Here is a 25533-nt window from a genome sequence, read left to right as displayed (position 1 = left end):
GCAATTTGTCTCGTAGCAGAACACCTTTCATTGCGAACTATCGACGAAGACTTTTCTGGAAAACTTCACAAGGATTTTCACGTTTGCAGAATTTGTCTAATACTACCTCTGTTCCATATTAGTGCCGACATTTGACTTTACGGTGACCCCAAAAACTGAATTTTTTGGTCAAAATTGACGAAACAAAGCCCCAATAATGGATCAAGGAATTCTGAACAAAGTTCTATTGGACAAAACGACCGAAAATGATGTCTTCGGCCCAAAAAACAAATTCGTCGACTTGTTTAAAATGTGAGTTATTATAATATGGGGATTGTCTATTTCCGGAAATCCGGATACGAATGAAATGCCGTTTGAGCACAGCCAAGGGCGGCATTCCGAAGTCCGTCCCCGATGCCTCTCAGTTCTTCCGCTATAGAAGTATTTCCACCGCTTCGACCTACTTCGTATTCGCAAGTAATCCCCGTTTCGTTTCATCCACTTTCAAAAACTGTAGCTTATATACTATTGCTACCATACAGGAGCGAAGTTGGACGACCTCCGACACCTGCCAGATTGGGTTGGCGTCAACTATACTCCACATTTGAGAGTCCTAGTCACTAATCGCTAATTGCTTATCGCATCCCGCAGCGTTTCCTCTAGGAAGCCCATATCCACAGCTCTATCGAAGCAGCTACGCGGCGGTGAGTCGCTGTCGGTCATCCCAAGTGTCGATTGTCCAGCAAACTCGGGAATTTTATCCAATAAAATCGATGTATGCATCATTTCTAGCCAATAAGAATGAAATGTTGCCAGTAATTTGGAAAAAGTGTGATTTTCAAATGTCGCCAGTAATATGGAACAGAGGTAGTACTTCGTTCGACAGTGGTCACCACATCACTCAGAGCTTGGCGCGGGGCTTGCGGCTGTGGTACTCCACTCCACGCTTCGAGACGACGAGGACCTGGCCCGAGTTTTCACTCTCCATCAAGGCTCTCATCAGAGCTTCCGCAACGTACTCAGTTGGCATTAGCCCACCGATTCTGTCCACGACGGAAGCATCTACTTCCTGGATGGCTCGACCCATCTGCGTGTCCGCAAAGGCAGGGCAGAGCGCCACGACGCGTACGTTCGTCTTCTTCACGTTTGATCCCACAGCTTTCGAAAACGCGACGACGGCGGCTTTACTTGCACTGTAGTCTGGGGTGTCGTTCAACGGGTACAGACCCGCCATGCTCGCAATATTGACCACCACTGGTTGACCTCGCGATGACGACAGTCGAATCAAACCAACTTGGGTGCCGCGAAGGACAGCTGTGGTATTGATGGCAATCACATTCGTCCAGGACGTGTCAGCAGAGTAGAATGCAGTGCCGCCGATGCCTGCGTTGTTCACAATTACGTTCACGGGATGGGACGCGAACGCGCGATTGGCGGCATCGAACGCCGCGTCGAACGAGGCCAAGTCAGTCACATCTTGTCGTTGAAAGGCGACTCGTTCGGGGTACGTTTGCTGCAACGATTGCGCTTCAGCTTGGACCGCAGTAACGTCGATATCTGTCATGAAGACTCTGCCGCCTCGTGCCAGGATGGCGCGGGAGAAGGCCAGCCCAAGGCCGCGGCCGGCCCCTGTCACGATCGCCGTTATGTCGTTCGCCTGCATTCGATGTATGTTTGCGAAACAATCTTGGGGGGGGTATCCGGATGTCCGGGGTGTCGGGGTCGCCCTCCAGATGTCGAATCCGCGAATTGCGCGTGTCCGCCGGTGTCCAAGGTGTGCATCCTTCCAACACGTCCCATAGCGCAACTCAAACGACATCGCAACCCAATTATACCACAGGTGAAAGCGGGCGAGTCCTCCAGCTTTGTCGCCCTGATATTTGTTGAATACGACGCGTCAACGTACCCCGCAGAGCGACGAGAGCTGGAAGCGTGGGGTCGTTGATGTCTTGGCAGCGCCAAAGACGTTCCAAAACCGAAGCGATTCGTCGGCAGCCGCCGACACGACGGACGACCCGTCGGGAGACATGGACATGTGAAGCACCCGTGCGGTGTGGCCCGTGAATTCTTTGATCCGGTGCATCCGTGGGTAGCTCCACAGACACAGCTCGTTCTGGGAAAAACCATGGGAGGACAGGAGCTCCTTCTGAGTTGGAGACCACAAAAGGCCACACACCTGGCTGACATGGTCAGCGCGACCTATCGTGGACGCGTACCTGCGACCCAGTGAAGATGCTCTGCTCCATGGTGCCGCTGTTGGTGTGCCAGATCTTGATGCATCTATCGGCAGTTCCCCCTCCAGATGCGAGGAGATGCCGCTCCCACGGGCACCACGCCAGTGCCTTGACAGCAGCTTTGTGCTGACACAACGTCTGCCTTGGCGTCGTGCTGATGCCATCCCACAAGCTTAATCTGTTGGGATTCGAAGTGAGATGGGCAACCGCTTGAGATGGTCCCGTACCGGTTGTCATTGCCACCGGAAGCAAGTGTTTTTCCGTCAGGAGACCACGTGAGCCCGCAGACTTCTTGCGTGTGGCTGCTCAAAACTGCGATCGCGCCATGCGGCGACTTGATGTCATTCTGGACGATCTAAGAATCATATCGTTGAGAGAGAACCGAAAGAGTCAAACCGCCCACACCTTGGCGTCCCGGGACCCCGACGACAACACTTGCAACGACGAATTCCAGGCGAGGGACCCAATGCGGTCGTCATGGCCTTGTATGGTTCGAATGCACTTGACAGCGCAAGCGTCCCACAGCTGGACTTGGGCATTAGACGTGCCCACGGCCAGAGTTCGCTCACTCAGCCAAGCCACGGATGTAACATACTCACTTCCTTCGCACGCTGTCGCCCGAATGGCCGTCGCCCCGCCAGTGTCAACGTTATACAAGCACACGAGGGTGTCGAGTGCGATCGCCAAGAGGTTGCTGCTGCCCCACGCGAGAAGGTTTAAATAGTAGTCGTCGCGAAGGTCTGGGGCTTCCAGGATTCGAGTTGGGGTGAGTGGAATGTGCCGTCTCAACGACCCACCAAAAGCGAGGGCGCGATGGTGCAGTGGAACATAGCGAGAGGAGGATACGGCGGGTTCCATCTTTGGCGATTGAAAGCGCAGCATGCGGTGGTCGTCGCCGGCGACAAGCGTGGCGAAGAGCAGATCGCTGTGGGTTGGGCCGTGGCTCTTGGACGGTCCGTGCAGCACTGACGTGTATGATGACAACATGTGCTGGCACAGATCTGTGTTCATGGCGGCGCGGGACGGGATGAACCGATCGTCCGACCCGTGCGATCGTCGACAGCTCGACGACTTGACAACCGGCATGGCGACCTGCTGCTTCGAAATCGCAAGTGAAACCCCCACCACATCCGCGCGATGAAACGGTGGAAGGTCAAATCGGGGGTTTCGGGGTTCAACAGTGTCTTTAATGCGCTTAAAACATGAGGAGCGGCTCGTTATGCTTGTTCTTGCCACCGCCGTCTGCCTTGGACTTCTTGGACTTCTTCTCCGGCTTGCTTTCTCCTTTCTTCGATTCCTTCTTGGCCTTCTTGACCTTGGCCGGCGGCTCGTCGACCGTCGCCTTGCCCTCCTTCTTGCTTGACTTTTTCTTCTTCGGCTTCTCCACGGCGTCGTCCTCTTTGACCTTCTTCTTCTTCTTCTTTTTCTTCTCGTTAGAGTCTTGCTCGACAACTTGTCGATGGCGCCAGTGCGCGTCCGGAATCACTTCGTCGTCTCCGAGCGGCACAGTCAGGTCGACTTGGCTCAGGTCGTCGTACTGGTTCTTCTTCGAGGATCTCCTGCGAGCAGGCGCGTTGTCGTCGCTCGACCCATTGTCCGGCTAAAGAAACCCAAGTCAGTCGAGCCAGCTATCGACACCCGACCTCGTCGTCCAGAATCACGATCTTCTTGGTCCGCTTCGGCTTTTTCTTCTTTTGCTTCTCCAGCACTTGGAGCAAATTGCCCACCATCTACCGTCCGCATGAAAAGTTCCGCCCACAACACATCTCCGTACATTGCTTTGGGGCGCATTGTCGCTCGATTTGATGTAAAACGCATTGGACTTGTCCACCTTGGCCGTCAAGTCCATCTTGGTCTCGTCCTCGCTCTCGCTGCTTGACCGGTCATCTACGTGCCATCGTCAAGTGGCATCTGCATGCGAAAGAGCACACCGTTCAAGTTGACGTAGCTGCCATCGGGGCCGCCATACGACGACGGAGGGCCGCCTTGATTCACAAACGAGACTTCGGCGTCCTTTGCACCAAGTTGAATCCAATGAAATGATCATGATAGACATTACCTCGTCCAACACATCCATGTCACCGCCCGCAACTAAAAACGCAGCGACGTCGCGGTCGAATGGCTTGTCCAGGTCCAGCCCTACGAGATGGATGTGAACCAATAGCCCATGTAGCGGCCTTCCAACCTGGTGGCAACGGGACCTTCCCTTGGGCTTTCGCCCCCACGGGCGCCAGAGGCTCGGCAAAGAAACTCGTCAGGAGTTCCACACGCGTGTCGGCGCTACATTGGATGCGTTAGGCGTGACTTTCTGGATTGGCGACCAACCTGACAGGCTGCGAATCAAACACTCGGTTGGCCCGGTCATCCGCACTCAGTGCAGCCAAGCCCAAGCCAAGCCCCAACACAATCTCTTGCACACCGCACGCTCGTTCTTGCACGTCAATGTGCTCGCTCTGACATCTTTTGCATGAGACCAACCAAGACGCGGAAGATCTACCTGAACAAAGGCAGGTAGACGCTCCAAGATCATTTGCGCCAAGCTGTCGACGGTGGCTTCGTCTGCTTTTTCCACCATCACCATGAGCAGCTTGAGCAGCGCCTGCATGTACACAGCTTGGACGGGAGCTGGATCACGGGATCGGGTATGTCATATACGCTGGAACGAAGGTGGAGGGCTTACGGGGCAGGGATGTGGTACGAGGCATGAGCATGTGGTCCGCGGCGTTCATGACATCGTCGAGACGGCTGTCGTCCTCGTCCTCCTCCTCTTCATCTTCATCTTCCACATATTCCATGATGTACTCGCCAATGATCCACCCCGCCGCGTAGAGCACTGCAGAGCATTGTAATTCACTACACGTCATCCTGTGGAAGTGGGGCGTACCTTGGCAGGTCGTCTTGGCCCCTGGGCCGGTCAATGCCTCCTCGTCAAGCAGGAACTCGATCATCTTCTGCACAAGCATCGCGCGGATTCCCTTGACGCGCACCGCCAAATCGACCAGCTGCCGCGTGATTTCCGTCGCGTTTTTCGCGTTTTCGCCAGGCACTTTGGCGAGTTGGACAAGAATGGTCAAGTACCACTCAAAGTCGGACACGTTCTGGTACTTATTGATGGAGCACACCATGAGGATCTTGTTCATGAGCTCCTGACGGTAGATGCCGTCCGCCACGAGGGTGTGGCGCATCAGTTCCTGGATGATGCCGGGCGCGTTGTCCGGTGTGACCATCCCGACCAACAACTCGAGCGACCGCAGACGAATCGTCGTGTCTTCGACACTAAGACACTCTAGAATGACCTGCTGATGCTCGCTGATCACATGGGGATGGCTTTGCATGAGGTTGCTCAGCCCCACAAGTCCCAAGTAGCTACGGCACAAGCAATGTCAGCATCATTCGCATGTCGAGTCACGCACCGCAAGTTCTGGTCGGGGTCTTCGATGTACCGGCGGAGGTGGTCGTTGCAGAGCTTGACGATGGCGGGGACGTTGCGGGGTTGGGTTCCGTCGCTCTTTTGCGTGTACAACAGCGCAGTCGTGACGGTGCTAATGCACTCGTATAGGAGCGACTTGGCGGGTGTGTTTTGGATGATGGTCGCCAACGGGTCGAGGAGTTTTCGTGCCAAACGTGGCTCTTCTGGTACGAGGGAGCTCATGAGCTTGACCACCTACACGTGCATGAGACGATGGAAGGGGTCCATTATGAAAGGAGCGACCTTGATGAGCATCCAGTTATTCGAGCTCGTCGTCAAGAGGCGGAAGAACTGCGGAGCGAGGCCGACGTAATTCTTGGGCTTCTTGTTCGCGAGTTCGCAGATCACGTTCACGGAACACGACACAACGGACACATCAGGCTCTTCCATGCGCTCCTTCAGACGATCAAAACTCAATCGTAGACCCTGAGGGTATCGGAGGAACAGCTTGTAGAGGATCAGTGTCGCCTTCTTCCGCACGTACGGCTTGTGGCTGTTCATGAGGTTGAGGATGTCGCCAAGCAAGTCGCGCGCCAAGTCCAACGTGCAGATGTTCGCCATAGCGTTCAATGCGAGACCGACTTCGTACTCGTTGACGCTCCCAAACTCCTTCTTGAACAAGTTCGTGCAGAGCAGCACGACATCTGTCGCTTGGGTGAAGGACTGGCTGGCCGCCAAGTATCCGATGCGTTTATGCGCGAATCGTTCGTAGGACATCACCTCGACGGTGTGGAACGCAGCCCAACTCATGTCGTACCCCTGCATGTTCAGGTACGTCAGTTTGCGGATGGCCTGCGCCTTGACAAAGGGGTCCGTGGACTTGAGCTCCGTCTTGATTTCCTGCATGCATTGCGAGATGTACACGGACACATCCCCCTTGCATGCGCGAATACCCTTGACCAGGTCCGCCAGCGTCTTCTCGAACATGCCGCTTGCTTCGTGGCCTCACTTCGGCAGAAGATTTACACAGCAGCCGACATGGAAAGACAACCGGATACCATCCAGATTATCCGGATATCGCCACTCCAATCACGTGGTTCCAGCCGCGTTCGACCTGCTTGGAACTCTGCCGTGGCAGGACGAAGGCTGCCGCAATGACGGCGCGTGCGAGTCGAGCGGGTGATGAATATGTACGCTGCATTGCAATACTTGGCGTTTGAAAAGCAGACCAGTGAGCATTTTCGTCGTCGTTTGTGTTTCGGGGTTTCCCAAGGATGCATCCACTTTGAAACGGAGAAGCATCGCAGGACGCTGGTACTTCACCTGGGGTCGTCGCCAGCCCGTTGAGAAATGCAACTTGCATGCTCTCTTGAAGCGTTCCATTCCACTGAAGCAACCCAACCCCAACTGTCCATTGGAAAAGCAACGTGCAGCCAAAGCCACCAAAGAAACCCAAGCAGACCCATGCTGCGACGACCTACACCACGCCAGCACAAGACCTCGACATCAAATTGTTCCATGTCACGCATACGCACGGGTTGTGTTGCATTTTGGGGGACATGGGATAATAAAAAATGGTCTCTCGTGAGCGTCACATCGTATTACTCGTTACTTGGCACGGAAAGGACGAAAGAGACGGCATTCTGGGGCGCGTTTAGTAGTCCGATCCACCGCCAAACATGTCCATGCCACCGCCGAGGTCCGCTTCTTCTTCTTCTTCCTTCTTTTCTTCCTTGGCAGGGGCCGCGGCACCGCCAGCAGGGGCGGCAGCAGCACCAGCCGAGGCACCACCACCGACGGAGACAGTGGCGAGCTTGGCCTGGCCGGCAGCAATGACTTCGTAGATGTCCTTGCCTTCGACTTCCTTCAAGAGGAGTTCCAACTTTTCCGAGTCGACTTCACCACCGACGGACGTGATAACCTTTTCGACATCCGCCGCAGAAGGGGTCGTGTTACCGCCCAAGACAACCAAGAGAAAAGCAGCAACGTGACGCATCTACATGCACGGACATCAGCGGCATCCCGTCGCGCGCGCGCAAACCCACCTTGTTTAAGGAAAAATGGACCGGAAGACGTCTTTTTCACCACTGACGAAAACCAACCAAGTTCACCTGGGGACGACCAATCAACGAGGCCAACCGAGATGGCCCAATCAGTGGCAAGCAATTGATTTCGCGCCGGTGATTGGCTAATGAGTTGTATTTTGAACCAATCCATGAGGTTTGGACAGAGACCGTCATTGGAAGTTCACAAACAACAGAATCGTCGACGATTCTGCTATAGAGAATGGAGCCCAGCAGATGGAGGAGCTTCATGGAGTCGTTGGACCAGCATACGTGCGTGAAGATTCACGTCCCAACAAAGTCCCAGACTGTGCTGTCCCAGCTCAGGTGTCGCGATGGTGTGTGGATTCCATTAGGCGGCACCCGACGTGTCCGACACCACAAGCAGTAAAAAGCTCGTCGTTGCATTCACGCTGCACAAGAATAAGACTTTACAGGAGGACCACAAGATGGAACTCTGTCGATCCAGCTTATATGTGCTTCTTGTCCGTGCAGGTGGAGTCGAGTGCCGCGACTCGTGCAGCAGACATCACGAGGGAAATGACGCCTCCAGTCAATTCATGATAGAATTTCGGAAGCGACCCATCGTTATTGCATGGCCACGCCGTGCCGTGCATCCGAGCGTTTCGAGTGCACTAAATATACTACCTGCGATCGCAGTGTCAGTGCCTTGATGAATGGCTGGTCGGTCGATTTGATCCAGTGTGTTGGATCTCTTGCTAGTACATGCCAGTCGCACTGGGAGTTTACATCCACCACCTCAACAACTCGTGCATTATCTACCGAATGCCGAGGCAAATCAAGGCCGTAGAAAGTTCCGTCGACACGTGTGCATGAACACTTCTCGAACTCGGTCCCATTTCTACATGGCTTGGACCTCGAACTCCATCTGAGTCATGTACGCCGCCAGGTCTCAGCCTTCATTTCATGCCATGCATGGGTATTTTATCTCTTGTTCTTGGTGGTGATCTTAAATCACCGAGCACCTCGCATAGCCCAGGGATGCGACGGCGGTGGCTCCTCCATCCCAAAGTCCGGCACATTTCTCGAGTCCATCTACATTCCCTTCCAAGGCAAGAATACCAACCTAACGCGAGCCAACGACTACAACGTGTCCTCATGGAGCTTTGTTTTCGTCGAAATCGGGTTCATCGGCCTCGTTCGACAGCGCTCGCCGTCCGAGTGAGCCGCATCGCCGACAACTTTGGGCTGCACCACGCGTCAGCACGGCCAAGACGGCGTTCCACGTATGCTTCTCCAAGTTGCCGTTTCCCTCTGTTCACATGTTTGCATTGGAATGGCTAGTTTGACGAGAAACACGTCAACGATGTTGCTTCTTCGGTCCTGCTTCACTCATGTTTCACCTTCAATGTCGTGGATCACCTCCGGTCGGTCCATCAGGGAGGCATGGGGTTGTCCAATCCCTTCACACCGAGCCGACGCGATGTCTCTCTTCGAAGCATTCCTCCTTCATCCCGACGCCTTCCGCGCCACTCTCGAGTTCTGTCGGATGGAACATCGTCTGGAACGCTTAACGCAATTCGAAGCCACCCCGACATGACGGGCGTCAGAGCACGTGTTTCAACGTGCTATGGCCCGTAGTGCTTGCACGCCACAGTGGCGCGCTCAATGCAGAATGATGTGGTGGTACTTGCCGCCCTCGACACCCCTCGCCCCCATTTTCTTTGACTATTTCCGCGCTCCTCCAATACAGGCAAGACGTCGAGTTTCCTCCTACATTCCAAATGCATCTTGACATGAATCCTCGACCGCATACGCGCTGTCGAGAAGCTCGACCAAGTGCTCACGATGATCAGTCAACAAAACTCGTTCAAAGCGCGTCCCAAACTGGAGTTGCCACTGCACGCTGCTACTATTCACATGAAGATGCTGCCAGCAGTCAAAGTGACTTGGAAGAGATCTGCCTCGCTAGATCACTTTTGTATCGCGACGTATAGTGAACGCTGCTGTCGGGTTTGCATGGCAAGCAGATTTTCGCGTGGACCCGTCGAGTGGACTACATCGAACGCCTATGTTTAGCTCACGGTGGCGAATCCAGGTCCTACCAAGCCACGAAACAGCTCCACACGCGCTGCGCGGGGGGGCGACGGGTGGTTGCGGTGTGCCAGGAGTCCTGAAGAGCTCTGCCGCGGCGACGCTGTTCTGACGCAAGATGTATCGTGGTTGCCGTTCCACCGTGTCACGCGACGACTATAAATGGACCACGGACCTGTTTTGCACAAGAAAGAATGCCAGGGTCTTCGCCGCCAGGGGCCATGATTCCGCTCCTGGCGAGTTGGATTTCTTGCTTGTACATGCCTGCCGCGTGGGGGCTGTACAACCACCGACGCAATCACCCGTTCATGAAGTACCGACACCCGCGGCGCATGGCGGTGATCGCTGGATGCTTTGGAGTGTGCGCGCTGACACTGCCCATTCTCGTCTGCACCGATGCGTCCTGCCTCTTCTACTCGCTTTGGTTTTCGCTTGGCATGTGCGCTGTGTAAGTCCATCGAGTGTTCGCCGTCGTTCGTTGACACCAATGTGTGCAGGGTCGCGTACCTCCTCATGCAGTGGGCCATCGTCGTGACCTTCCAGATCACCGAGCTCCTCGCGCAGCCGAAGCTCGCCACGGCCCAAACTGTCTTCCGGACGATGCAGCGCCGGTGGTTCCTTCACCCAAGAGTGCAAAGGACCATGTTTGTCGGCACCATTGCCCTCATCCTCGTGCCCATCTACTACCCATACTCTGTCGACGCAAAAGAGTTCATGATGCATACACGCGGCGCTTGCTTTGATGAAGCGTCGTGGAACTTCCTACTCGGTGAGCTCGGGATCATTGGCGGTGTTTCCTGTGCCCTGGCCGTGCAAGTGAGCCGTGTAGTCGACAACTTTGGATTACGCGCAGCCTTCCTCAGCACTGCCAAAGTCGGCGTGCTGTGCTTGCTGCTTCAACTGGTCATCTCGATTGGTTCGTTCAACCTGCACTGGACCTGGCTGAGCGACTATTACGTCTTGGACACGATGGCGTCGCTGCCGTTCCACGCCTTCTACTACTTTAATGTTGTGCAGCCCCTCCGCTCCATTCTCTTACCATCCCTGTTTCGCCAGCGCGTCATGGTGCTGTCGTGCCCGTTTTCCCAGCACAGATACCACTCGACATCGCACTTTCACGCCTTTCTTCTCCATCCTGACGGCTTCCGCTCCTTTCTCGAGTTTTGTCGAATGGAACTGCGGCTGGAGCTGCTTCTCGCGTGGCAAACGCTGACACAATTCGAAGCCGCCCCGACGACCCGAGCGGCCGAGCAAGTGTTCCAAGCGTGCTTTTCTCCCCACTGCATCTACGCCACAGCCATTGGGAACCAGTGGCGGCCGCACTTTCAGCCGCTTCGACAAACGTGGACCCAAACGACAACATTTCTCCCGCCAACTCTTTTTCGCACCGTCACGGCTGCCCTCCTCCAGTGCATGTATGATGTCCAGTTCCCTCGTTTTCTCCAGCACCCGGCCGGTATCCTGGCATGGCACGAGTTCCTTGACCGCAAACGTGCCGTGGAGAAACTTGACCAAGTGCTCACGATCGTCGATCGGCAGACGTCGTCGTTCCAGATGAAGCTCCATCGTCCTCTGCCCTTTCACGGCGGATAAGGCGATGCCCATCGAGGTGAAGTTCGTGGACTCTGTCGTCGTCTGGGGTGGACAACGACCGGACGCATGACATGGCAGCCGTCTGTTGCATTGCCCGCGAATTAAAAAGGGAATTGGATGGAACCTCGATTTGAATCAGTCATGCAACTCCCGCCGACCTCGCCACCACTTGGTCTAGACTCTCCATGCGATCAATGCGGTCAAGGCATAACTGCCATGATGCTGAAACATTAGAGGGAGCAGAGTACACGTCGTGCAACGCGATCGTGATGGCGGAGGTCAATTAGGCAGGTCTGATGGATAACCACCGACTTTGATAATGTCTTTGTATGCATTGGAATGGTTTAAACCTTCCGTAATGCCGCCAAGCGCGCCGTCAAGTCGTCCGTTGCCTGCGGTGCTGGCGCTGGTACCGCGACGTGGGACCCAACTGCTCCTGCAGAGTCCAGTTGGCCAGCGATGACCAGTCCATTCTCGTCAGCCACCATCTGAATCAAATCGTCGACTTGATCGGCAGGGGTTGCACCCGCAGTCGTACTGTTCATCGCCCCTTCCATGTACGCTGCACGAACGTCGAGATCTTCAAACTGTCGCTCGAACTGGTCCATTGTCTTGGAGATCTTTTCGACGTTCATCGAATCCATGACGACGTTCATGCCCTTGACCACACCCGCCATATTCGACTTCAGGTTTCCCATACTGATTGCAGTCTGCACACGTGCCGCGACAGCATCGATTCGAGAGCTCAACTGAAGGTAGTTCAGTGCCTGGTTCTTTTCCCTGATTGCGTTCTGGGCGTAAATCTTGGCTCCTTCCATGTTTCCCTTTTCGATAGCCTGCTTTAACTTGAGCTTCTGAGCGATCTGGTTCTTCTCGCACTTCTTTGCGTTTCGCACGAGGGACTTGGCCGTGAAGCGCATCTTGAAGAGCTCATCTTCAAGCGTCGGCCGCTTGAGGAAGTCGAACATGGGAAGAACGGCGTGTGCTGAAATGCCAAATGGGAACACAACCCCGCACTTTGCATATCCGGATCCATGTTCCGGATAATTGGAGTAACCTTGTCCGGAGAATGTAGGTGACGCACGCCTGATCAACATTCTTCAGGCAATTTTTAATAGAAAGAAACTCGAGGGGACCATGGCTGGAGTCGCCGTTCCTTGTGCACCCGACCCATACACACCAGGAACGACATCTCGACTGCCGAGCACACCGATCTGTACGCGCCTATCTGCAATGTGCTCGTGTGAGTGGCATGCGCCATTCTGACTGTTGTGTTCCCCGTCATGTGCGAGATGACCATCGACTCAAAGCAAGCATTGGACCAAACGGACTGTGAGCGCGTTGCCAGTGCAGTGCCATGACCATCGATGACGTCAACCGCCTGTACTAGCTCGTAGTTCCGTCCTGAGTTGTGTAGGCGGCCGTGCGTTTTGAAGAGCGAGTAGTTCTCGAGAAGATACGAAGGAATGGCTGGGAGGGCCTCCATTATGATGTTGTCCCTCAGCAACCTATTCGAAAGAGAAGGCCGAGAATTCGAGGCAGTTGGGTTCGATCATCCTGGTCGAACCGTTCGTCCAAACGCTCCAGGGTCCACCCTCGTGCCATCGCAGCCCCAACAAAATCGGACGTGTGGTGGGTATAGCATGTCACTTCCTCAACTCGCCCTGTAGCCGCCGATTCGAACCGCGCCTTCGTCCCAGTAATCTGCTTCATCGGATGAAGCTCACCAACATAGACGCGCCCACCGGCCTTTAGAACTCTATCCGCTTGTTCGAACACGACATTTAAGTCTTGGACGTGCTCCAGGACCAAACTGAATGTGACGAGGTCAACCTTGGAGGTAACAAACGACGTCCATGGGGTTTCCACCATGTCTGCCTTGACAAACGTCACATGTGGAGAGTTCACTTTGGTCGCAGCGATGTCGAGCATGGCTTGCGTCAGGTCCACGGAGATGACTCGATCGCACTTGGTCTGGAGCCACGCCGTATTCTTACCTGTCCCACAGCCCATTTCGAGGGCATCGGTGAACTTGTGGGATGACAGGAAGTCGTGGGCCACGGCGCCTTCCAAGTCCCGCGTTCGATTCGTGTTGGTGTCATAGATGGCCGACCATCGCGAGTACGCGGCTTCAATGTTCATGTCGACCCACGAGATATTGAAACTGTGGGTTTCCGTCCACCTATTCACCCGCATACCAAGGGTGTGTCGGGATTTTAAAAACTCTGACGGACGGGGGCAGCGTTATGACCACAAATGCTCGCACCGAACAAGCCAGAGCCTCTGCGCTGTGGTATCAGCACAGCTCCGCAGACCGTCCAAGATATGCCCGAGAGTTGTGGAGAATGTCGTCGCTGCTCCCTAGGCGACGCAAGTGCCCCAGACTCATTTTTATTGCAGAAGTGTCGTCTCAAGATATCCCAACTAACAGTCAACTTATCTCACTACGACCTTGCTGAATGCATACAAGACTAACTAGTACTACTCCCAGTACTACTAGTAGAACACACATTCTCCGGATAATTCGTAGTTCGAGAGTCGAAGAATGATGGTCGAGCGTTGGAACTTGTTGGAACATGTTTGGAATGCCACAAGGTCGGTGGCATTCTGGATTGAGGTCATGAGGCCAAAGCGCAAGGCCACGTTGGGCCCTTCGCCGTCTCCAGAAAGCGCACCAACCAAACGTCGTACGAAAGCAGTTGCACGTCCACCTCCTTCGCATGCTATAAAGGGCCCAGCACGAACGAAATTCACAGCCAAATCTCCAGCCGCAAGCAAACGTGCCTCGAGCTCATCTGCCGAAACACCAGCCACCAGCACAGGGCTCGCAAAAAACAAGGCAAAGACGATGAAAGATCGCGTATTGTACGTGCTGGCGAACGCTACGGTTCTCATGGGTCTCCCGACCCTCAAGAAACACCTCATGGAGGAGTTTGCCCTGCAGGAATCGAAAGTGTTCAACACAAACGTCAAGAAGGCACTGGCGGAGTTGAGTGCATCCCCTCGCGACGACATTGGAAAGATTGGTGGGTCTTACCACGCTGGGATGTCCAGTGTGGCCTACAAAGCAAAGGAAAAAGCGGACGCAGAGTTGGAGGATGCCCAGAAATACATCGACCAGGGGTGCATCAAGTGCTGTTTCTGTGGAGAGTGGTGCCCTGGCGACTGCGAATTGGGCGAAGACTCGATTGCGAGAGGGTCCAAGTACAGATGCGTCTCATGCAACAAGATCTTTTGGAGTTGGATTTCCGATGGGTACACAGTTGCGCATGAAGTCGAGTACAAAAAGTCGTTCAATTATTAAGGCAAGTTACACGCGATTACATCACCAGTACGGCGGAGTGAGGCCACCATTCATGGTCATGCCGACTGAATGTCATGGCTCCGTTGCCTAGACTCGTCAAGTGGCATGTCACAACTTTATGTTGAACATGATCCCGCGAAAGCAGCTTTTGCGCACGCGCGCGACGTCGTCCAGGCGCATCTCTTTTGGCATCCTCTGTACATCACAGATACGCCTGGGCCGCCCCATACCGCAGCACATTCCAGAGCACCTCGTCTCGCGCTAGCTACCACCGCCCTTTGAGAGCAGCACAAGTACGCGCCAGGACGATCGATACCATTTGAGGAAAGTTGTTTCCTTTCATCCAGAAGAAGGCGATGAAGGAGATCGGGCTGGAGAAATCCTTGGCATTCGACACAAAGAGATGAAGGAACTTGAGCAATATTGCATCTGGTGACAAGACTTTGGGGTTTGTAAGGTCGCCCATAGAGACCAGCGTTCTTGGCTGGGATGGCCAAAGTGGAAGATTGCTTGTGAAGCTATCTTGTTGTGGTAGCATTGCAGTGCCGTGTACCTGTAGTACACCCTGCGAACTAAAGTGCAGCAACACGTCATTCCATCGATCCAACTATATTCGCGTGTCAGTCGTCGACAGGACTACACGTTCGGTGCCTACGAGCATACTCGACAGGGTGCGTGGCGCCGTCGGAAATCCAAGTCCAGTACACTGTGTCACAATTGCTGCATCGGAATGCACACCCTCGGGAGGTCGAGTCTTCATCGAGAAAGGTCGAGTCGCAATGGGTATGGCAGTGACAGCACATCATCCAGTCCTCATTGATACCGGCGCTGCTTCCTTCAGGTGGCACGTATGAAGCAGGTTTGGCCTGATGGGCAATAAAAGCTGGGCTGTTGGGTCCTCCATGGTACGATCCGTTGTGCCGGCCGAAATCATCGCGTGGTCCGCTCGAGCTGAGATCTCGCAGCGCCTTGTTCACGTTCGTATTGAATAACTTGGACTCGACCATGCCAAAGTCCGACACGAGACGCTTCTTGATCGTACGTAGTCCAATCAAGGCTGGGGCGTCTTGAAGAATGAACAGGATGCGGTCTTTGATGGACTTGGCACTGGAGACGCCACGTGTCGAGCCTGCGGACTTTACGACAGGTTGGGTTCTCTTGGAAGGGCGTTTGCTTTGGGAATGCTTTGCTGCAGAAGCGTTCGTCGCAGGTTGTCGAGCCATTCAGTTTTCTCAAATGTCGCCCCCGTCTGAAAGCGTGAGAGACAATCACTCTCGTGCTTTGTCGAATGTTTGCGACATGCTCAGCTCCAGGAATTGCGTCTGAATTGGTTGGTTCAACAGGAGCACGCACCTGATGGATAACCTGACGACTCGGCCTACGCATCATGCAGCAGCAGGCATAAGTCTGGCTGTGATTCCGGAGATCCAATCCACAGCCGGTGTGGGAGTGTCGTCGTCCAATGTGGTGGGGTACGTAGTTGGACTAACCAAATTACATTTCAACAAGTAGTCCTAACGTGTTCATTTTTATCCTTCTACCACAGAGCACCGTTCCATGCACGTATTCGTCTTGGAATGCATTCGTCCAAGCCCATGGACGCGATCACGATGGTCCTCAGTCGATCATCCAAGCGATCTGGTGCAGCATGGGAATTAGTAGACGTTCCTGGCAGCAGTTTGCGCTCGTTGTTCTTCTAGTTTTGACAAACACTCCTCAGATACCATCATTCCCGTGTCCGTCCATCATAGCACGCCACGCACTCGCCTGGCGTCGTGGCTGTGCCAACACGCCGGAACTCCATGAAGCCACGCTAAAGTCGCTCAAGGACCGCATCGTGCATATTGTTTGGAACGCACCAAAAAGGATGGGGGCGACTGCCGTCAAGAAGAAGCTGATGGAAGAGTTTGGGGCTGGAACAGTCCCAGGCGTTCGATGCAAAGATGAGGAAGGCGCTCAAGGAGCTTCTAGACAACGACAAGCGGCAAGACTTTGGGGCTAGCGGAAGGAGGCAAGACCAGCGCTGCGTACTTGGTTCGATTCTCCGAGCAATTGAAAGAGTTCAAGCAGGAGGGGCGGATTCCATGCTGTCACTGCAAGAAGTGGATACTGAACGAGTTCATTCGAGAGGACTATGTGGCCAGAGGGGGTGAGTTGCAATGCATTGGCTGCAACAAGACGTACTGGATTTCAGACATGTAATTGGAAGTCGACGAGTGCCGATTTGGTTTGGCCGGATTGAGTACATGGAGATTTTAGATGATTTGAACACGTCCTGCGAAAGATCACAATGCGTCAGGACAAGTCGTTTGCCCGAGTACACGCCATTGTGTGCATCACAGTCGCATGTGTCTCATGGGCATGCACAAGTGATCTTGAAGACACAACTCGGTCAACCAAAGGTGCTACTTTGCGGCAAGACCTTTGTTCTAGTCTCCACCACTCTCCATGTCTGCATGTGGCCCATAGCAACGGACGACACGGGACGCGACCTAAGTTGGAGTCGTGCCACTGGATGGGGTTGCACATATCCGCACCACGATCACTGACATCGCACCAACCCCTCGACAATCCAGCTGTGGCCTCTGGCAAGTATATGGGGCTTCTCGGGAATGTTATGCCCTCGACAACTCTTTTGTGAATTGATCCAGCCTTATCACTCCTTCTTGCCAATGCCATGGACGGAAAAACCCAGTCGGCGCAAGTGGTCGTGCGGGAGGAGGTTCCGCCCGTCAAAAATGAACGCTGGCTTGAGCATGGTGTCGTAGATGCGCGTGTAGTCGTACGTCTTGAATTCCTCCCACTCGGTCAGCACAGCCAGCGCATGGGCCTTGTCCACCGCGGCATATGCATCATGGACAACATGCACATGATTTTGAATCTCGTCGCCCGCCAGGCCTTGGTACTTCAGCTCGTTCACGAGGTCGTCGAGCTCGACTTTTGGATCGTACACAAATACCTGGGCGCGCTCGGCCACAAGAACCTTCATGATGGCCGCCGCCGCCGTCTCCCTTGTGTCCCCCGTGTCTTTCTTGTAGGCAAAGCCAAAGATCCCAATCTTTTTTTGCGTGACCGTGTTGAACAGCGTGCGGACAATCAGCGTGCCAAACCTGTGCTTCTGGTACTCGTTCATCGTGACAACACTGCGCCAGTAAGCCGCAACTTCCGGCAAGTGGAACGACTCGGCCAAGTAGACCAGGTTGAGCAGGTCCTGTGCACGGGTACCCATTTAGATCGCGAGTGTGAAAACGACTTGCACAAAACCTTTTGAAAACACGACCCTCCAAACCCCACCGACACCTCGAGGAACTTGTTTCCGATGCGGGGATCGGTCCCCACCGCCTTGGCGACTTCTGTCACGTCTGCGCCTGAGTGGGAACTGTCAAGTGGACAGACGAAGGCTCTGAAGTACCCGTGGCTTCGCAGATGGCCGAGATCGAGTTGATGCTCGAAATTCGCTGGGCAAGAAAGGCATTCGCGACTAGTTTCGACAGCTCCGACGACCAGACGTTCGTGGTCAGAATTCGATCTATAATCGAATGTTCACGGACGGTGAGGAGAAGAACTCTGTACCTGATGGAATCCACTGCTCGTAGATTTGAACTAGGGTTCGCACTGCAGCCTGCCCGGCGGGCGTGCCCCCGCCACCGATGAGGACACGGGACGGAGAGATGAGATCCTCTACGGCAGTGCCTTCGCTGAGAAACTCTGGGTTCGATAGCACCTCGAAGTGGACGCTGCTTCTGCACAACCCATCAAAATGTACACCCATAAGGTCAATATTCACTGAAAGTCGAGTGTACGCACTTGCTGTTGGCGTTGAAGACTGCCATGAGAACTTCGGCCGTATGAACCGGCACCGTCGACTTTTCCACCACAATTTTGTCGCTCATGGCATACTCGGCGATCATGCGTGCACACAGCTCGATGTTTTTGGTGTCGGCGGCAGCGCCAGCTCCAATTCCGGCAACTTTGGTTGGGGTGTTGACACAGACGAAGATGACGTCGGCTTCCTTGATATGTCGGTCAATATCTGTGGAGAAGAAGAGGTTCCTTCCTCTCGTGGCCCGCACAAGTGCCTCCAGGCCTGGCTCGTAGATGGGCAAGTCAAAGTTCGCCGAGTTCCATCGAGCGATCTGCTTCTCTGCTACGTCGACGACCGTGACGCGGATCGAAGGGCAGAACTTGCTAATCACAGCCATCGTCGGACCGCCGACGTAGCCTGCGCCCATGCAGCATACCTTCAACGAATACGGACCGTCCATGGCGCTGCAGGGAGTGGTGGTCAATGGTGCATTGGCTCGATCTGCCAACCTTGGTCGTTGACTCTATAATTCAATATACAGAACCAAAATCTTGCAATTGTTCAATATAAATAATGAAAGGTCATCAAAACAAACAGTGTCCAAAGTTGCCACGGCATCATTTCGCGTCAGTGGCCAGAAGCAGATGAGTGCGACGAAGCGCGATCCAATCCTGGATCTGGCGAAGTTCATCGACCAGAGCGTCCAAGTGAAATTTGCGGGAGGTCGGGAAGTACGCGGCACCTTGAAGGGTTACGATCAGCTCGTCAACTTAGTGCTGGACGACGCGGTCGAAATGTTTGAAACACCAGGGAAGACGCGGGAGTTGGGACTGCTTGTGTGCCGAGGCACATCCGTGATGCTGATATCCCCCGTGGATGGTACGGAAGAGATCGCCAACCCGTTCGCCCAAGAGCAAGATGAAGAGTAATGCGTGACAATGAAAAGTTGATGTTATTCCACTCCGAGTTCTCGCTCGGCAGGATCAATGCTTTCGTGCTTCAGCTAGATTTCGTAATGAGCTGCCGGAGGGGAAAGGTTCTGGCGCACGAAACTTAATCGATGAAGCTTTGGTGGAACAAGCTGGTGAAGGAAATGCAGATGACCTGGGGAGGTTCCCTTGCTGTTCACATGGTAACTTAATAGCGGTATTTGGTCGAGTAATCCTTGGGCGAGATGACCAGACCACGGCCCTTGCGAGCGCCGCGGTAGACTGTCTCGATGATGTCAATCATTTCCTTCTTGTTGTTGAATGCCCAGTTGATCTTGTTGTTGTTACCCGTGCCCAAGTCAATCATAATGTGCTTGTTTCGGTAGAAGAACATGACGGTGCACGGGTCATACAGCTCGTACATGGTGTTGAAGTCGGGCACTTCCGTGATGTCGACGACGTAGACAACGGCAAAGTTCTTGACGTCTTCAGCTATGCCGCACAGCACCTCGTCCATTTGCATGCACACGGGGTCGTGGTCGTGGCCAAAGCGCATCACTACCACGCGTTCCCCTTCCGACATGATGGCTTGGTCCACGGCCCAGCCAGTGCACAGGTGCGGCAGCATGTACGACATCGCGCGTCGGTCCACTCCGTCCAAGCCCTTAAGCTCACAAGTGCCCCAGTTCGTAAGAAGGAACAATCCGGATAATTCGTGTTATCCGAATACAGAATTTTCCAGCAACGATGACACTATCCGTAAGATCAAGTTTATCCGGATTACGCGCTCGGTTAAATAATTTATTGCTCCTCAACTACGGCGGCAAGATTGAAAAAGCGCGCATACCGCTTCCGTCGTCGGGACACAACGGCGACGGGAACGATGAACCCGTGGGTTTTGAACTGGCGATCCCAAGCGCGTACGACCTCTTCTCCAATCACTCCATTCGTGTAGAGAAGGTCCTGCAAATGCGGCATCGCCACGTCATCAGGGGTTTGCATCTTGTTGTTGGGCAGGTCCAAGTCGGCGCCAGCCGTGAGTAAAATGTACGTAGCATACACGTGTCCGGCTTCGCATGCCGCATGCAGCGCAGTGTTCCCCGCAGCATCTTCGGCGAATACATCCGCACCTTGGTCTAATAAATACGCGAGAATATCAGCGTGGCCGAGCTCGGCCGCCAACATCAGCGGTGTTCTCTGCTCCTTCGACAAAACATCCACTTCGGCAAATGTCTCTTGAGCGAGTTGTGTCATATACAATGATCCCGAACGAATCGCTGCATGCAAGGGGTGTTCCGTGGCTTCAGGCAGCGCGAGGAATCGTTGGGCGTCTTCCGGAGTGAGTTGTGGCGGCATGGCCTGGAGAAAGATGGGGAGGTTTGTCTCGTCATACATCTCCGAGGATGTCACCAGACCCGTCGAGGACGATTTCGACACATAGAACTTGCTTCCGAGGCACAGGCAGAGGTAGATCATCATGAAGGACATCTTGGACACCCGCGCGTGGTTCGACGACGTAGCCGCATCCATGTCGCTGGCCTGGGTTATGGCGGCGGCTTGAACCAAAGACGTGAGGACCATGCTGGAGCAGGTAAGTTCTAAAATATGCCCTCTTGGCGATGGAGTGTCGTGACTCTGTGGATCTCGTCAGCACCATTTGACCTGGCACGTGCCCATTTGCTGGTGGAGTTACACCGTGATTTTACCAGGCCTGTCCAGAGAAGTGGTTGTAGCCACGTGCTTTTAAAAGAAATATTCAAATATTAGTTTCCGAGAGGTCCACTTGAGAACGTTTTTGTTTGATGCGTTTCATCCAACAATCATTCTAAAATAGTTTGTATTACATGAAGTACAATTTGTCATATAAAAAGTATATTGTGTACTCTACATATATTTAGTTTTAAAGGTTTCTTTCGGGATGTGCAGTTTCCATGCACACTGGACAATCCCAACGTAATGTTTGTAGCGATAGGGAGTTTGCCGAAAATACCCCCCTCGATTGGGCGTTTTTTGAAAGTCTGAGATGTTTTTCCACGGTAAAAAGGGGGAAACTTCCCACGTATCAATTTACCGCCGCCGTAACTTGGCATGCTCCAACCAGATACATACAGAGGTTTGGCAGAGAGTCCATGACTCACACGACGCCACCTTAGTTTGAACGATCGAGGAAGGTTCTGCCGTAGATCGACGATGCAAGCAGCGTCTGCTTCTCCACATGCGTATCGCACTCGATGAGGCGCGCGTGCATTCAGTGTGTACTGGACATGGGCATTTCTCACCGCTGGTTCCTCTTCTACCTTGCCAGTTTTGTCTTCGTGATGTTGAGAGGTATCGATTCGCAGTTCAGCAGATTGGCCTGAGAAAAACGTTCGAATACTCACACGTTTGAAATGTCACTGTCGTGCTAAGCTTATCCGTGTGACTCGGGTGCTCTATTGAATTCACCCGAACGAGTTACACCGACAAGGGCATGGCTTGTTCCAATCCACCTAACGCAGACGATGCTCGGTGTATCGATCCACGGGGCACAGCCTTACCAAATATAGCCAAGCTCACTCCCAGCGCAATGCCATGGGTTAGGCCAGCATACACGACGGCTTGTTTTGTTGCCATGCCGTTGAGTTCGTTGACCCAAGACGATACAGTAGACAGCGATCCGCAAAACCCATGGACGATAGCGGCTTGGGCCCACTCCGGCTAAGAAAGTCACTGGGGCGACTGTTTGACGAGTGTGGCGTACCTCTCGGAGCCAGAGTAGCACGACGCAGTCTACGGCTGACGCCACCACGTTTGCCGCCAACGTGCCAAACGGCAGCGTGGACGAGTTCAACCGCTTACCTAGCTCGTATCGAGCGAGCGCCCCAAACGGTGCAATCCACAGGGCGCTCCATGTGGGCAGATGGATGATGACCGCGATTGTCACCAAGGCAGTCCCGCAGGCGAAGGCAGCGAGACTCAAGCGTGGCATCAGCCAGACCAATTTGGATGGCGTCGCGACGAAGTCAACTTCGCCTTCTTCATGGGGCTCAAGGAGGGTGTCCAGTGCTTCCACGACAACCTGCCACTTTGCATCAGTCTGTAGTGATCTTGCCAGCGCCGTCGCGCGAAGTTGCGATGCCAAGACAGCTGGGCTCTGCCTTTGTTCTTCGCATATTTTTGATCCGATGAATTCGCCACCCCAGTGAGAACCAAAGCAACACATGAGCTGGACGAAGAAGACAAATGTGGCATTCACAGCAAGATGAGTCAGGTACTGATGTGCCGTGAACAGCTCCCACGATGCGAACGTCGTGCAGCAGCCGCAAAACCCGGTTGTGATGCCCGTCCAGACTGCGTCGAACTGTGTGTACTTGACCTTCAAAGGCTGACACATGCCCATGAAAAAGCACCCGACAACGTTGGCAAGGAAGAAGGACCGTCCCAGGTCCGTGAGGATACTTGGCCGGGCTTGAGTCCTCTCCAGCGTCGTCGTAAGCTCGCCCAATCCAATACGGACGGCAACGCCGATGTACGCAAAGATCCATATCCAAAGGACGACATGCACCCGCGACGAGATGGGCGGCGGCTGGCCAGGTGTCCACTGCAAATACATATCTCAAATGTGCACACTGGATACACTATTTGATGTCAACCGAAAATAGAGTAAAGCGATCCACCAATCCTATCGCAAGTTGAAACATTCCTCGTTCGCAATGTGGTGGCGGATATTGCCAGGAGCACGGCACTCGGTGCGCCATTGCCGGCCCTTCCATCATGTCCCAGTGCTCCCGACGGACACACTGAAGATGTGGGCACCGCGTTGTGTAGATTCTGGCCGCAACGTTCGATACTTTGTCGATGGCACCGTGGGATTAGGAGGGCACTCGAAGCTGCTGCTGGAGCAATCTTCGTCTGCGCGCTTGCTATGCATCGATCGCGACCCAGAAGTTCGTTGCTGCATGACCATCCTACGTTCACACCTTTCCGTAGATCCTTGAACAAGCAAGTCGGTTGTTGGCGCCATATTCCGATCGCGTGGTGTTTGCACACGGATCATACATGGACATCAAGTCTCATCTAGCGCAAGCTGGTGCATCAACAGCTACATCGGCCGTCCTGACCACCGTTGCCAAGTTAGGTTTTCCTGACGTAGTTCAAGGCATTCTTGTCGACTTGGGAGTGAACAGGTGTTCCTTCGTCCATCGTTCCATTGCTACTTCTAACGATACCACGGACTAGTCATCATTTGGACGCTGGGAAGCGGGGATTCAGCATCTATCACGACGGGCCATTGGACATGCGGTTCGATCCATCTACAACCACACCGACAGCCTCGGATCTCGTCAACACTTTGTCGGAAGCTGCTTTGATTAAGGTGGTACAAGTTTGAAAGTGGACATCTCATCGGGGGGGATAGCACAGATCTTTACACAATATGGAGAAGAGCCGCTCGCGAAAGAGTTTGCAAAAGCAATCATACGGCGACGGGAGGGCCACCCGTTCACACGAACGAACGAGCTCAAGCGATGCATCGAAGCGATCGCAGACAAGTGGAAGACCAGAAAGCCCACCAAGGGCAAGAAAACCATTCACCCAGCGACCAGAATCTTTCAAGTGAGTGTACTGCATCCGCAGTACGTATGATGCATGCTGATGGAATTTCCAGGCATTGCGCATCTCCGTCAACTCCGAGTTGGACCATCTTCAAGTAGGCGGAGTGTCCTGGCCATGATTCATGCTGGGTGGCGTAGAAAGGCATGCCGGCGTTCCTCGACTGTTTGGCCATCGATGGGCAGTTGGGTGGGTCGCTCGTGGGAACTCGACAAACGGTCATGGTTCATGTCGTAGCCACGATCGCGTTCCACTCGCTTGAAGACCGATGGATCAAGCGATTTTTTCGAGACATCATCGACGACACGGAGGTACAGTGGGAAGACGGGTGTCGGGGAGCTGTCTCCATGGAGCTCTGCGTAGGCATTCGAACTTGTCGTACGAAAGGCAGTCCAAGCAACGGACGATGAAGTGACGGCAAACCCGCGGAGCCGCAGCGCCAAATTGCGCGGCATTCGACGCATTGCGCCACCAGACCTTGCATAGGTCTGTGTGTTTCATGCAAAACTTGTGTACCGACATGTTGTTCCATGCTACATCCAGCGAATGACAAGGAATAGAAATTTAAAAAGGGTCGGTGGCAAATAAGTAAAAATGAGGGCACGCCATCCAGCTATCGCAGGGTGCTTTGGAAAAGTCGATGAGCCCACGTGTCGCGATCGACCGTAGTCGATGCTTGGAGGTGGAATACCTTGTCTCCACTTAACTTGACCTGGAAGTCTTGGTGTCCCTTCTTCGCGACCGAGCAGACGTAGCCACGAAAGATTGGCACGCACCACGGCTGCATGTTTTCGTACAAAGTAAGCATGTTGCCTTGAAGTACGAAGTACTTGATGCCTTTGTCCCCGCGCAACCAACCGGCATGATCCACGCCGTCGCCCACGCTCGGCGATTCGTCCTCGCTAATGGTGGCAACTGTGGCTGCGAACGAGTCGTCCACGAAAGAACTTGTCTCCTTCTGTCGTTGCACCAACGTTGCTGCTCGCTGGCAAGCACGAACCCACTTGTAGTCACCAGTGGAGCTTTCGGTACGAACATGAATCACCATGCCGCTCGAACCGAAGATTTTGAATCCTTTGTTCGTGCTCTCGACGTAAACCACGCGCAGGACACCGCGAGGTGTACTGTCAGTTTTACTGGACACAATGGTTGGGGTGGTGGGAGTCGTCGGGGTCAATGTATCAGGTATGTTGTCGTAGAAGGACAGTAACGGGCCGCATAAGACAAAGTACTTCCGCTTCCAGAGCGAGAACACGCCAGATTTCTTCCACAGCCAACCCTGTGCATCGTTGCCAGAGGACGTCGCGTCGGACATGCCGCGACTATGCGTGTGGTTTGCAGGAGGCATCTTCGCACGTGCTGTCTGGTCGGCGGATGGCAATGGGATAGGCCGTGCGAAGAATACCACATGGGATCGTTCGTTATTCAATGTCAAAATTGATTTGTCCCAATTCCTCGTACGTTTCCTCCAACGCTTGACCCTTTTGTCCTTATTATGATGTGTGCAATAGTAGCAAGTATGCTAGGAAAAATGTGGACTTTTTTCCCGCCATGGGATGGGAAATACCGTTT

The 25533-nt window shown here is 53.9% G+C and overlaps 15 protein-coding genes across 17 annotated transcripts; 5 read left to right on the top strand and 10 right to left on the bottom strand.

Moving 5' to 3' along the window:
- Positions 1–880: 880 nt before the first annotated feature.
- Positions 881–3299, bottom strand: H310_13841 (hypothetical protein; the record flags this gene model as incomplete). The annotated part of the gene is made up of 5 exons (XM_008881489.1): positions 881–1636; positions 1886–2155; positions 2196–2391; positions 2441–2568; positions 2619–3299. The coding sequence occupies 5 exons, from the start codon at positions 3297–3299 to the stop codon at positions 881–883; spliced, it is 2031 nt and encodes a 676-aa protein (XP_008879711.1).
- A 45-nt stretch (positions 3300–3344) lies between these two features.
- H310_13840 (hypothetical protein) lies at positions 3345–6641 on the bottom strand. The gene is made up of 12 exons (XM_008881488.1): positions 5926–6641; positions 5627–5877; positions 5098–5579; positions 4894–5046; positions 4711–4838; positions 4539–4666; positions 4399–4493; positions 4273–4352; positions 4145–4226; positions 3988–4100; positions 3857–3943; positions 3345–3813 (listed from the first exon to the last, which is right to left on the bottom strand). Exons 1-12 carry the CDS (start codon positions 6607–6609, stop codon positions 3409–3411), a joined length of 2688 nt encoding a protein of 895 aa, XP_008879710.1. The 5' UTR covers positions 6610–6641; the 3' UTR covers positions 3345–3408.
- Positions 6642–7197: 556 nt separating this feature from the next.
- Positions 7198–7710, bottom strand: H310_13839 (hypothetical protein). The gene is made up of 2 exons (XM_008881487.1): positions 7668–7710; positions 7198–7618 (listed from the first exon to the last, which is right to left on the bottom strand). The coding sequence occupies exon 2, from the start codon at positions 7616–7618 to the stop codon at positions 7277–7279; it is 342 nt and encodes a 113-aa protein (XP_008879709.1). The 5' UTR covers positions 7668–7710; the 3' UTR covers positions 7198–7276.
- A 2219-nt stretch (positions 7711–9929) lies between these two features.
- H310_13838 (hypothetical protein) lies at positions 9930–12324 on the top strand. Its single transcript, XM_008881486.1, has 2 exons — positions 9930–10188; positions 10238–12324. Exons 1-2 carry the CDS (start codon positions 9935–9937, stop codon positions 11331–11333), a joined length of 1350 nt encoding a protein of 449 aa, XP_008879708.1. The 5' UTR covers positions 9930–9934; the 3' UTR covers positions 11334–12324.
- Positions 11447–12324, bottom strand: H310_13837 (hypothetical protein). Its single transcript, XM_008881485.1, has one exon. The coding sequence runs from the start codon at positions 12299–12301 to the stop codon at positions 11678–11680; it is 624 nt and encodes a 207-aa protein (XP_008879707.1). The 5' UTR covers positions 12302–12324; the 3' UTR covers positions 11447–11677.
- A 141-nt stretch (positions 12325–12465) lies between these two features.
- On the bottom strand, positions 12466–13493 carry H310_13836 (hypothetical protein). Its single transcript, XM_008881484.1, has one exon. It carries the CDS (start codon positions 13473–13475, stop codon positions 12834–12836), a length of 642 nt encoding a protein of 213 aa, XP_008879706.1. The 5' UTR covers positions 13476–13493; the 3' UTR covers positions 12466–12833.
- Positions 13494–13884: 391 nt separating this feature from the next.
- H310_13835 (hypothetical protein) lies at positions 13885–14920 on the top strand. The gene has a single exon (XM_008881483.1). It carries the CDS (start codon positions 13954–13956, stop codon positions 14635–14637), a length of 684 nt encoding a protein of 227 aa, XP_008879705.1. The 5' UTR covers positions 13885–13953; the 3' UTR covers positions 14638–14920.
- Positions 14921–15223: 303 nt separating this feature from the next.
- On the bottom strand, positions 15224–15863 carry H310_13834 (hypothetical protein). Its single transcript, XM_008881482.1, has one exon. It carries the CDS (start codon positions 15858–15860, stop codon positions 15258–15260), a length of 603 nt encoding a protein of 200 aa, XP_008879704.1. The 5' UTR covers positions 15861–15863; the 3' UTR covers positions 15224–15257.
- A 1253-nt stretch (positions 15864–17116) lies between these two features.
- Positions 17117–18982, bottom strand: H310_13833. 2 transcript variants are annotated; one of them, XM_008881481.1, is made up of 6 exons: positions 18879–18982; positions 18445–18825; positions 18211–18380; positions 18050–18166; positions 17902–18005; positions 17117–17848 (listed from the first exon to the last, which is right to left on the bottom strand). In XM_008881481.1, exons 2-6 carry the CDS (start codon positions 18546–18548, stop codon positions 17294–17296), a joined length of 1050 nt encoding a protein of 349 aa, XP_008879703.1. In that variant the 5' UTR covers positions 18549–18825; positions 18879–18982; the 3' UTR covers positions 17117–17293. The 2 variants fall into 2 exon arrangements, with proteins under 2 accessions (XP_008879703.1, XP_008879702.1); XM_008881480.1 differs by having other exon boundaries at positions 18445–18982.
- A 68-nt stretch (positions 18983–19050) lies between these two features.
- Positions 19051–20057, top strand: H310_13832 (hypothetical protein). The gene has a single exon (XM_008881479.1). It carries the CDS (start codon positions 19087–19089, stop codon positions 19369–19371), a length of 285 nt encoding a protein of 94 aa, XP_008879701.1. The 5' UTR covers positions 19051–19086; the 3' UTR covers positions 19372–20057.
- Positions 19073–20079, bottom strand: H310_13831 (thioredoxin-like protein 4A). Its single transcript, XM_008881478.1, has one exon. The coding sequence runs from the start codon at positions 20006–20008 to the stop codon at positions 19580–19582; it is 429 nt and encodes a 142-aa protein (XP_008879700.1). The 5' UTR covers positions 20009–20079; the 3' UTR covers positions 19073–19579.
- Positions 20080–20122: 43 nt separating this feature from the next.
- On the bottom strand, positions 20123–21038 carry H310_13830 (hypothetical protein). The gene has a single exon (XM_008881477.1). The coding sequence runs from the start codon at positions 20950–20952 to the stop codon at positions 20173–20175; it is 780 nt and encodes a 259-aa protein (XP_008879699.1). The 5' UTR covers positions 20953–21038; the 3' UTR covers positions 20123–20172.
- Positions 21039–21615: 577 nt separating this feature from the next.
- On the bottom strand, positions 21616–22963 carry H310_13829 (the record flags this gene model as incomplete). Of its 2 annotated transcripts, XM_008881476.1 has the most annotated exons (3): positions 21616–21860; positions 21909–22068; positions 22112–22963. In XM_008881476.1, 3 exons carry the CDS (start codon positions 22961–22963, stop codon positions 21826–21828), a joined length of 1047 nt encoding a protein of 348 aa, XP_008879698.1. In that variant the 3' UTR covers positions 21616–21825. The 2 variants fall into 2 exon arrangements, with proteins under 2 accessions (XP_008879698.1, XP_008879697.1); XM_008881475.1 differs by having other exon boundaries at positions 21616–22068.
- Positions 22964–23156: 193 nt separating this feature from the next.
- On the top strand, positions 23157–24447 carry H310_13828 (S-adenosyl-methyltransferase MraW; the record flags this gene model as incomplete). Its single annotated transcript, XM_008881474.1, has 9 exons — positions 23157–23297; positions 23341–23440; positions 23489–23537; positions 23590–23725; positions 23773–23964; positions 24017–24058; positions 24102–24150; positions 24199–24272; positions 24325–24447. The coding sequence occupies 9 exons, from the start codon at positions 23157–23159 to the stop codon at positions 24445–24447; spliced, it is 906 nt and encodes a 301-aa protein (XP_008879696.1).
- Positions 24448–24823: 376 nt separating this feature from the next.
- H310_13827 (hypothetical protein) lies at positions 24824–25171 on the top strand (the record flags this gene model as incomplete). Its single annotated transcript, XM_008881473.1, has 1 exon — positions 24824–25171. One exon carries the CDS (start codon positions 24824–24826, stop codon positions 25169–25171), a length of 348 nt encoding a protein of 115 aa, XP_008879695.1.
- Between the last annotated feature and the right edge of the window lie 362 nt (positions 25172–25533).

This window comes from Aphanomyces invadans, assembly GCF_000520115.1.
Source record: "Aphanomyces invadans strain NJM9701 unplaced genomic scaffold supercont1.56, whole genome shotgun sequence".
NCBI lineage: Eukaryota > Oomycota > Saprolegniomycetes > Saprolegniales > Verrucalvaceae > Aphanomyces > Aphanomyces invadans.
Note: the sequence above shows the minus strand (reverse complement) of the source record. Positions and strands in the feature narration are given on the sequence as shown.